Below are 10,959 nucleotides of genomic sequence, written 5' to 3'. Positions count from 1 at the left end.
ACAAAAAACTGCAAGTTTTTCTTCCTCGTGTGTTGCTGAAGCTCTTGCCATTTCTGTCAAAAATTGCCTCACGTGTTGAGATGTAATCTGTAATCCTTTTTTTGTCTCTAAGTGCCACTTGAGTTTAGCAGGTGTAATTGCGTCATTGGCAAATACTGTATATCATAGCACAGCACACAATGAGGTTTGGGGTCCTCAACATACCTGGTACAGAAAATAGAAATAATCTGTACTTGCTGTGTTATTTTTGCTTTTCTTTCATATATGATTTTCCGGCAGCATGGTTCATAGTGGTGAGCATTGTAGCCTCACAACAAGAAGGTCATGGGTTCATGTCCAGGGTGTACCCAACCCTCGCCGAACATGAGCTGGGATTGCCTCCAGCATACCCAGATAAGTGGTAACAGATGAATAAATAGTTTTTATTTTGAATACAATCCATCTTTACTTTGTGAGTTAGGTGTAGGTGTTTGAGAAACACTGACATAAAACCTTCTTGCAGACCACAGCTAGACAAATCACTGATCTGCAGTAAAGGAAGTCTGTGTATATTTGTTAATATGGACCCCACCTTTGCAGAAGGAGGTGTAGAGGAGAAGAGTGGCTCCAATGACAGAGGTGACCAGCAGCAGACTGATGATACTGGTGACTGCTATCAGAGTGACATGACTGTTGAGGGGCTGTGATGGAGCTGCAGGAACAGTCAGCAGTCAAGTCCCCAACATTTACAGTGAGGTGAAATCACAGTTTGGCAATGAAATAAATTAAGTGAATTTACCTTGAAGAGTCAGTGTCACCGATTTGCTGTAGGGGGATATGTAGGTGCTGTGGTCCACCTGGCAGATAATCTTAATCCCTCCACTCTTCACAGCAGAGGAGTGCAAGGTGATGCTGCTGCGAATATTAAAGGTGCTGTCTGGGTTGTTGACAGCCATTTCGGTGCAGACATGGGAGAGGGGGCTGCTGCCTGCTTGGACAATGTGGGATTCATTTTGGATATACCATGTAACAGCCAACTTCTCTGGGTAGAAACCTGTGATGTCACACAGAATGGTCTTCTCTTCCCCTTCTATCACTGCTGCCTTTTCTGGGAGCAAAACTGAAGGTCGGGCTGTGGATCAAGTCAGACATGGCCAACTGAGCAGTAGCATCTGCTTAACTGGGGGTTCACAAAAAGTTACTGGATTTTATGAGCAGCACACTGGAAAGGACATTTCCTCTTTTTATTCCAAGGACTGGGTAAAGCAGACTCAGCGTGACTTCAACTAGCATAGCACAGCACTGCTAAGAACAGGATTATTAACTTTGAGTTTACAAATATTGATCTGGTCATATGTATGTTCTTAGTGTCTCGTGACATCTGGGGACTTAAGCGAATCCATTCCCAGTGTCAAAATTAGTGTACCTGTTGCTATGCCGACAAAAACTTAGAATAAACCAAAGGAGAAATGTGAAGTTTCTATCCTCATGCATGTCTTTCCCCATTTGACAGAGGATAATACCATGCTAACAATTTTACCACAAAGGTTACACCAGGCAACGATGATAACTATTGAAATAACGCAACTTCCGCTGACTTCAAATCAAATCAGATTTATTTATACAATGCCAAATCATAACAAAGTTACATGAAGGGGGCTATTCAACACAGGTGCAGCAGTTCACAGAAAGTTCATAGAAATATGGGAGCAGCAGGCGTTGCAGGAACATGGGGTAGCGATGATAACCCTAACCCTAACCACCTGCAGGATGAAGAGAGGGACTGGAAGAGACAGAGACTTCAGGGACAACATGATTAATGATATGTCGGCGCATGCAAGGGAGAGAGAGAGGATCTCAGTCCAGTCCTTCAATCAGATGTGTTGGAGCAGGAAACGTCTAAAGCATGCAGGAGAGTGGCGCTCGAGGACCAGAGTTAGATACCTCTCATCTAGACCATCAACCTATCTATTAGACCCAGTACCAACTATCCTCTTTAAAGACATTAGACTATAATCTTCTACTGAATTCAGCAACTCCTGAATCAACTGCAATGCCTATTGTACATCTGGAATCATTCTCACCTCTGAATCTCTCAGAGCTAGCTTCTATAGTCTCGTCATCCATTTCATCAACCTGCCTTTTAGACCCAGTACCAACTAGCCTCTTTAAAGAGAATTTTTACTTAATTGAGCCATTCATTTTAGATTTGATTCATTTGATGTTATCTTTGGTTTATGTACCTCAGACTCTCAAGACTGCCGTTATCAAACCCCAACTTAAATAGCCGAATCTTGATCCAGATATTTTGGCCAATTATAGACCCGTATCGAACCTTCCATTAATCTCTAACATCATTGACAAAGCAGTAGCAAACCAATTACACGTCCATCTGTATAGGAACGGTTTACTTGAAGAGTTTCAGTCAGGATTTAGAGCTCATCACAGCACAGAAATTGCACTGGTTAAAGCAGCTCTCTCTCTCGCTCTCTCCCTTGCATGCACCAACATATCAACTACCATTTTTCCCAAAGTCTCTGTCTCTCCCAGTTACTCTCCTCTCTCTCCCTGTCCTCATCCTGCAGGTGGTGAATCATCACCACCCCACCCATTCCTGCAACGCCTGCTGCTCCCATATCTTCAAACAGCATCATTTCTATGAACTTCATCCAGCATCATATGTTCCTGCCGACACCTGCTTTGAATAGGCTCTCCTCAGGCTCTCATTCTCTTCCTACTCTACCCAACTTTGCCTTTCTCTCTCTTTCTTTCACTCTCTCCCTCTCTCAGCCCAACCAGTCGCGGCAGATGGCTGCCCCTCCAAGCCTGGTTCTGCCTGAGGTTTCTGTCTCTTAAAGGAAATTTTTCCATGCCACTGTCGCCAAGTGCTTGCTCATTGTTGGGTCTCTTCAAATAATTTTAAAAAGAGTTTGGTCTAGACCTGTTCTATATGTAAAGTGCCTTGATGTAATTTTGTTTTGATTTGGTGCTATATAAATAAATCTGTTTTAATTAGATTTCCCGGGTTTTGGTCTATTCTGCGGGTTAGCCACTGTTAGACTGGCTTCAACTAAGAAACTCATATTCTCCTTCACCACCGTCTATTTTGGCCAGATCATGGGGTCAAGTGACCATTTTGAATGTGGGTGTACCAACAGACACATCAACATTTTTAAATTTAATAATAATAATAATAATAATAATAATAATAATAATAATAATAATAATAATAATAATACATTTTACTATAGAGCACTTTTAACAAGAAAATAAATATAGACACTTAAGTATTAGTGTTTATTACTTAAAAAAAAAAGTGGAACTTTCATCCAATGGCTTGAATGAGGATGAAACTTTGTTTGTTATTATTGATTAAATTCTTAATTAGAATTTTGAGTCAACAGTACATTAAGTCATCAGACTAATGCGCAATTTTTACATTATTACATAAAAATATATATTTTTACTATTAATATGTTTTATTTTCTGTTGGCCAATGATTGATGATGATTTTTGCATAGTTTAACAGATGTTCCTAATAAAGTACTTAGAGAGCTGATGTCAGCAGTGTGCGACTAAAGATGCATTTCAAGTGAAAAAGACAGAGGCAACAGATGATTACCCAGCACTTCCAATGATGTGCTTTCGATGTGGACCACCGGTGTGATGACCCTGCAGGTGTATAGCCCTTCATCTGCCACAGTCACATTACGCAACAGTAGAGAAGCATTGCTCCGAAGCAGCCCATTCCTGTCCACAACAGAGTTGTCTCTGCTCACATGCGCCTTCCCGTCCTCAAATGTGTACACCATGTTCTTCTGTGCATGTTTATCCACCATGTTCCATTCGACAGTCAGAGCACTCCACTCCACCAACTGGTTCAGTGCGTCAAACAAGCAGCTTACTGTCACGTCTGTGCCCACCAGCACACTAAGCTTCCTGCTGGAATCAGCTGATCCTGAAGACACAGAGAGCAACATGTAGTCCACACATGAGCCCCTCACTCTACAGCCTGGCACCAACACAATGATTCACACTCACCTCCAGAAAGCACAGCAGCAAGCAGGAATATTCTTACAGTGTGCATTTCTTCAAATACCTTTTCTTGGACCAGGAATCACACAGTGGCTGTGGCACCGTACAACTCCAGCAGAGTTGTCTGGGTGTGAGCTTCCTGTAATTCACATTAGACTTTGACCTGTGGGTATACTTTCCTTCCTGTAACCCTGCAGACAACCACACATGTTGTAGAGTCATCTGCAATCCATTGTATTCACTGTTGAAGAGCCAGTTTGTCAAACAGTCTGCATCTGATTGAAGTGGCACACACTCATTTGTAGATCAACAATCAAATTCAGCCAGGTTTAAAGGGAGAGTCACCACATCCCCCTGTTCTCGCTTTTCAGGATTTAATTTTTTAATCCCAACAGATCCCCCCATAAGCAAGCACTTGGTGACAGTGGCAAGGCAAAACTTCCTTTATGAGGCAGAAACCTTGGGCAGAACCAGGCTCGAGGGGGGGCAGCCATTTGCCCCGACTGGTTGGGTTGAGTGAGGGAGATAGAGAGAGAGAGAGAGAGAGAGAGAGAGAAACAGGTGGTGCAAAGTTGGGAAGAGTAGGGAGAGAATGAGAGCAAGAGGAGGGGATATTCAATGTAGGTGCAGGCAGAAACATATGATGCTACATGAAGTTCATAGAAATTATGCTGTATGGAGTTAATGAAGACATGGGAGCAGCAAGCATTGCAGGAACATGGGATGGCGATGAATGTGCAATGGAGAGAGGGGGGGCGGGGGGGTGCTCAGTCCTTCCCCCAGCAGTCTAGCCCTATAGCAGCAGAGTAAATGAACTTTGAGTTTTTAATTACAAGCTCTGTCATACAGAAAAGTTTTAAGCCTGGCCTTGAAAATTTATCAAATCAGCAGCAAGTTCTGCTTGGAGCAGTTTGCTGCATCTGATAAAGACATTCTTCACAAGGTAGGCTCAAATCAAAGGTTTAAACTCCAGGTTTTCCTTAAGTTTTTCCTCAGTGGATGTGAGGGTGTAAAGGCAGAGGATGTTGTTATGATAAGCGGTTTCCACTTATCCCACATCCCACCTGATGGCGTTCTGGAAACAGATAGAGCCAGCCACCCAAGAAATGATACGGGTGACAAGAGCACAGAGTGTGGGAAAGACTGATGAGGTCCCTCAAACAGTTAAATGACGGTGAATACTTTTTTGTTGTTTTTATGAAGCATATTACACCATCATTTCAAATTATCCCTCTATTAAAAGATATTTCTTCTAATAAGGTCACAATATCATTCTTTTCAGATTCTCCAACCCATTGATGATTTTTTTCTGTTTATGAACATTCATTGTCATTGGGTCTGATGCCGAAAGATCTGGCACACAGGTTCAAGATCCACCAGCCAACTGTCAGCTGCACAATCAATACATGGGCAAACTTTCTATATACAGTCCTTGGTGCTGTGGGTATTTGGCTGGACGGGGAAACAACCAAAGTGCACTTGCCAGAAAATTTTCAGGATTACCCTGACACTCAAGTAATTTTGGACTGTACTGAACTACTTTGCCAAACACCAAATTCTCTTCTCCTTCAGAGCGAGGTGTTCTCCAACTATAAATCATACTGTACCTTCAAAGGATTAATTAGAATGGCCCCACATGGCGCAGTAACCTTCGTGTCATCTCTCTATGAAGGCGGCATCAGTGACAGAGATTCTAAAGCAGTCTGGCATCGTGGCTCTCTTAAACCCATCTATGGCCATAATGGTCGACAAGGGGTTCATTGTGGAAGACTGTGTCCCCTGCAGTCCACATGCCTACATTTCTATCCAAGAGAGCACAACTGTCTGGGCCAGATGTCAGGAAGACGCAGTCATCCAGAATTTTATGTCTTCAAGAAATGTCTGCGGTCAGGATCAAGTTTCACTTTTTTGTTTGGGTTTGATGACTGTGGTCTTAAGAGTCTGGGGTACATAATCCATAAGGTCAAATTAATCTGATCTAGAATGAACAGCTCAATTAAGTATAAAATCTCTTTAAAGAGGCTGGTCAGCACTGGGTCTAAAAGACAGGTTGATGGTTTAGATGATGAAACTATAGAAGCTAGCTCTGATAGATTCAGAGAGGAGATGTAAAATTGGTGTTGCAGTTTATTCAGGAGTTGCTGAATTCAGTAGAAGATTCTTGTGACTCTTCTGAGTAACTGGTACACCATTGTCTTGCAAATTTACATGACATCTGCTTTAAGGCACGGATTTGAGCACTATACCATGGAGCCAGCCTCCTCTGTTTGATTATTTTCTTTTTGAGAGGGGCAGCATCATCAAGATTTGAACACTGTGGATATACTGCTAATCACAAGGTCATCAACCTGTGTATGGGAGAAATCCTCATTTGAATTTAGATATGGTATTGCTGGAAATGTTGACTCCTTGTTCTCTTTAAATTTAGCCACAGCATCTTCAGATAAAATTCTTCTATAGCTGAATTTATTCCTCAATGCTGTGCAGTCAGTTAAAGTAAACTCAAATGTAATGAGGTAATTGTCAGTGAAAAGAGTTTTGAGGAAAAAATTGTAATTGTCAATTTCAATGCCATATGTAGAACAAGATCATGGATAAGATTGTAGTGTTGAGTGGGTTCATTCACATGCTGGGAAAAGCCAGTTGAGTCTATGTCACAGGTGCCATTTCCTCACACCTGCAATCTGGCCTGTGCAGCACACCTGACAGGACAAACCTTTTAAATGGACCAAGTTAGAGTTAAGTTAGGACAGATGTCAGGCCACAGACATGCTCTGGATTGTTTCTTGCTGACCTCAGTCTGACATAACCAGGTGTGGACTGTTTTCCGTTCCTCAAACATCTAACAGCAACAATGGACTGTATTAATATCTTCACAATGAAAAAAAAAAAAAAAAAAAAAAAAACTATTCCCAGATATTGTTTTATTGTAACTTCACTGACAGTCTTTAATACACAGAAACAGCATTTTCACGACACCATACTTTCAGGATCTTATCCCTGTCCGCAGATCCATCTTCATCCCACCATGGACCTTTTCCTACCTCTCACCCGGACCTCGTCCAGTTTTTTCATGACAACTTGGGATTTCTTGGAGGACATGATGTAGCTCTTAAGCAGCTTCTGAAAAAGTGCCTCGGTGTTGGGGTGGGTGCTGAGGAATGCTTTCTCCAACACATACAGGTCCACCCCCTTATCCTCTGGCAGCACAGAGATGTAACTCAGGCCAAAGTCAAGGAGGACCAGTTCAGAGTCTTGGTCCTCCGAGCCACCTTTGAGCAGCATGTTGGAGGTGGTCAAGTCTCCATGGATGACATCCTCGTCATGCATTTTGGCAAGAATTTGGCCTATCCGCTGGGCCAGCCACTCAAGATTCTGGTCCTGACTGGATTTGGACCGCTGTACGGAGGTGATATGGTCACGCACAGTTGAGTAACCCACAAATTCTTCTAGGAAGATGCAGTGGGTGGAATAGTCCACAAAGTAGACTACAGGGACAGATATGCCTGTGAGGAAAAGGGTTAGGGTTAGACCAAATGGCATAATTTATATCGTTATAAATCTGTGATTTAACAAGTCACTAGTTAAGGGATAGGGCTGTGTGCCTATGTTCTGCAGCTTTTAGGATATCCCACAAAAGGAAAAAAAAAAGAAAACAATTTCAGACCACCACACTTACCTCCTTCACCATTCTTGGTTCCTACTGAAGACAGTTCTGTCAAATATCTCCCACACACTAATATTTCCTTTCTACAAAACAGCTACTGACTTTAGTGTTCCAACAGAGAATCATACCAGAACCATATTCAGACAGATTAATCTATATAGTGGTATTTGTGGTGGCATATGAACATGTAGGATTCACTGTATAAAGAGGAATCACACAGTTTCTGGTGACTTGCTGGGACTAAGTTAAAAAAAAAAAAAAAGTAATATTTGTAGTCGTATTTGCCATGCCTTTTGGAGGTATTGCAGGAGCTTATTCAGGCAGACAGAACACTGACTAGATTCTCAGTGAGACGTGGCATATTGTTTTGCGTGTAGTCTGAGATCTGATGTGGATTTTATACCAACGTGGCGAAACCTGACTCCAAAGATTTTGGTGCTCACGTTACACGTAAGATGTTGACTGGCACACGACTTGACTCTGAAACTGACTAACTTATTGGCTGACGAACTGATTTACACGAACTGGCGAAACGTTACTTTCTCTCCAGCGGCATAACCGCATGGTGCCTGCAGCTTGGACAAGGGGCTCTGCCTCTGGACGTACCTGCCTTCCGGCAGCGTAGTATGGAACGGACCTCTTGTACTGTCCTCCGGTGAGTCAGCTTCTCGTCCAGTGCCCGGTGTCTGTACCGCTTTGGGAAGCGTTCCTTCACTATCGTCGGCTTTCCGAGAAACTCTGTCCGATACAGCCTGGCTTCGGCGCCTTGTCTGACTAACGTCGCCGTGCTGAGTAGTTCTGCGACCGCCATGTTATTCTTCTGAGACACATTTAATCCCAGCTTCTTCTACTGTGTCATCTCTCAACAATGAATCTGCTGTACGTACTGCCACCTGCTGGCCATAACCTCCACAAAAGAGGGAGGCGTCAGTGACAAAAATACTTGTGAAAAGACACTTTAGTCAAACATGTTTTCACTAAATAATATAATTTCAGTCTTCTTTAGATTATTTAATTTTAAACACTGTATTAGATACGAAATGTGAGTATGACTACAGCAAAAAAAATATATAGTCAACTGTACTTCTATTTTCTGATATTTTATAATGGATAAACACTAGTAAAACTAGGAGATGTGTTATTTATCTTCATCATAAATTCGTTTGTCATAACTGTTACAATAATTTAATGTTGCTATAAGTTCTGAATGTCTAATAATAATAATAATAATAATAACAATAACAACAACAACAACAACTTTTATTTAAAGGCAACTTTCTCATTTAAAAAAAAAAAAAAACATACAAAGAACAAACACACACAGCATACCATATTTAAAAACATCAGGGCACACTTTAAAGCCAAAATCACTACTTTAGGATGTTTACACTGTATCTAGGCTCTTGAAATTCTCATTTTGGTATACAACAACCATATTGACATCTATAACACAAATTTTGTCCAGGGATTCAGGGATTCTTATAACTGGCCCTGAAAATATCTATGATATAAATCCTCATTTGGCTGTTTTTAAACACTTTCATTTTGACACTGACATCAGCATGATACAGTCTTACACTATTTATTCAAGGAATGATGTCAACACCCATGACTGAGTTTCAGAGACTAAAAGACAAAAAGATTAATAAACTTACACAATGCAGTGGCCAGGCCATTGACAAAAATAAGATAAGTGATTGAATCACCCTCCTAAGCTCTGGACATTGGCAACTTGTCTGTTATAGTATCAATTGGAGCATTGTGTTTTGAGCCTAAATGTGGGATAATGCAATGAGAAGGGCATAAAGGGAAGTCACAGGAGATGAGCAGCAGGTGTGTGAGCGTGTTTGAAAAAGGTATATTTGTAACTAATTTGACGGATTGTAACCTTTTTGAGTCATACAGACTTGGTCGAAAAATATTGTTGCCTCTATGGCTATAGAGGCAACAGTGACTGTGCGGAGCCCGAGTCACTGTTGTTACCCTGCGCGTTTATTATTCTTTTTAAAAGTTTTTATTAGTGACTCGGGCTCCGCACAGTCACTAATTTTATCCTGCGCGTTTATTATTTGTGACTCGGGCTCTGCACAGAGTCACTGTTGCCTCTATAGCCATAGTGCATCTGTTGCCTCTATGGCTATAGAGGCAACAGATGCGCTATTGTTATCCTGCACGTTTATTATTCTTTTTATTAGTGACTCGGGCTCCGAACAGAGTCACTATTGTTATCCTGCGCGTTTATTATTCTTTTTAATATTAAAAATTGTATTCCTCTTCCGTAAAAGTTTTGATTCGCTTCTTGTCGGAGGGCTTTGAATTGAATGAAGTCCATCATCGGGGACCTGTTTGGGATCGGTGTGCTATCCGATTTCAGGGTAGAATACGATATTTTGGTACCGTAAACGGCGAAAACGTGGCAAAAAAAAAAAAAAAAACTAAACTCCATTCATTTCCTATGAGAGACGGCGAAAATCTTCACCTTTTTCAAACCTCTGATATTTTGGCATACGTCCAGCTACACAGTTTATTTTTAGTTCAGTTTAGTTCATTTTACCTTCAAAACGGAGGAAAACTTATTGTCTTTCAAATGGTGTTTTCATCTTTGATATCTTTTATACTTTTCGAACAGCGATTGTTCAAGCGTGATGCTCGCATCACCTCATTTCTGCTGAAAATGTTAGTTTCCCGTGTGTGTATTGCACGGAATGTTGGTGGCTTAGAGTGGAGGACACTTAAGTTAGAATGCGTGAGTGAGCTGAAGATTCTCTAAAAAAAAAATATATTTTTAAAATCGCCCTCACGGCCACATAGTTTGAGGTACGCGCCTCATTTTCTCCAAAGTAGTAGAGATTCTTGTCCTCTCTTGAAAAATGTCTTTACTTTAACTGTCGGACAAACCAAATTTGAACTGTGCCCCTCTAAAGAACATGCTCACCCCTCCTCTCTCCTATTACTCCCCATGTATTTTTCTCTGGCCGGAAGGAGAGGAGTTCACATTTTTTAACTCACTCCCCTGTCCACATTTTACACCCTAGAAACACTAAAATACACGCACAGCTTCAGACACTTGTTGTAGTGCTGCTCCGTTCTCTGATAGGAGTTACCGTTTTGTCACAAATAGCCTCAGAGTGAGAGGCTCCCCGAGAGAAATGAACCTGTTTTCTAATGGGCTCTGAGAAGGATGATGCAATCCAAGCTCAGACACAGCTGCAGTCAATTAAGTCAGACTCCTCTGATAGGAGAGCAACTGAACAACTGCTACCACTGACATTTGTGTT

The 10,959-nt window shown here is 41.5% G+C and overlaps 2 protein-coding genes across 2 annotated transcripts; both read right to left on the bottom strand.

Moving 5' to 3' along the window:
- Positions 1-764: 764 nt before the first annotated feature.
- LOC115043054 (natural cytotoxicity triggering receptor 3 ligand 1-like) lies at positions 765-4,422 on the bottom strand. Its single transcript, XM_029501130.1, has 3 exons — positions 4,021-4,422; positions 3,602-3,937; positions 765-1,111 (listed from the first exon to the last, which is right to left on the bottom strand). The coding sequence occupies exons 1-3, from the start codon at positions 4,064-4,066 to the stop codon at positions 765-767; spliced, it is 729 nt and encodes a 242-aa protein (XP_029356990.1). The 5' UTR covers positions 4,067-4,422.
- Positions 4,423-6,931: 2,509 nt separating this feature from the next.
- tp53rk (TP53 regulating kinase) lies at positions 6,932-9,796 on the bottom strand. The gene is made up of 3 exons (XM_029501129.1): positions 9,779-9,796; positions 8,288-8,528; positions 6,932-7,520 (listed from the first exon to the last, which is right to left on the bottom strand). The coding sequence occupies exons 1-3, from the start codon at positions 9,794-9,796 to the stop codon at positions 7,033-7,035; spliced, it is 747 nt and encodes a 248-aa protein (XP_029356989.1). The 3' UTR covers positions 6,932-7,032.
- Between the last annotated feature and the right edge of the window lie 1,163 nt (positions 9,797-10,959).

Source organism: Echeneis naucrates, chromosome 5, assembly GCF_900963305.1.
Source record: "Echeneis naucrates chromosome 5, fEcheNa1.1, whole genome shotgun sequence".
Lineage (NCBI taxonomy): Eukaryota > Metazoa > Chordata > Actinopteri > Carangiformes > Echeneidae > Echeneis > Echeneis naucrates.
The sequence above is the reverse complement of the archived record's forward strand: the minus strand, read 5'-3'. Positions and strand labels throughout refer to the sequence as shown.

What these genes read in the sequence shown, in the direction of transcription:
- LOC115043054 (XM_029501130.1), bottom strand. Translation starts at nt 4,066, where the DNA reads ATGCACACTGTAAGAATATTCCTGCTTGCTGCTGTGCTTTCTGGAG. An exon ending in TGCTGCTGTGCTTTCTGGAG is followed by an intron (nt 3,938 to 4,020) that starts GTGAGTGTGAAT and finishes CTGTGTCTTCAG; the next exon opens with GATCAGCTGATTCCAGCAGG. An exon ending in CACATCATTGGAAGTGCTGG is followed by an intron (nt 1,112 to 3,601) that starts GTAATCATCTGT and finishes CTTGATCCACAG; the next exon opens with CCCGACCTTCAGTTTTGCTC.
- tp53rk (XM_029501129.1), bottom strand. An exon ending in ACTACGCTGCCGGAAGGCAG is followed by an intron (nt 7,521 to 8,287) that starts GTACGTCCAGAG and finishes TTTTCCTCACAG; the next exon opens with GCATATCTGTCCCTGTAGTC.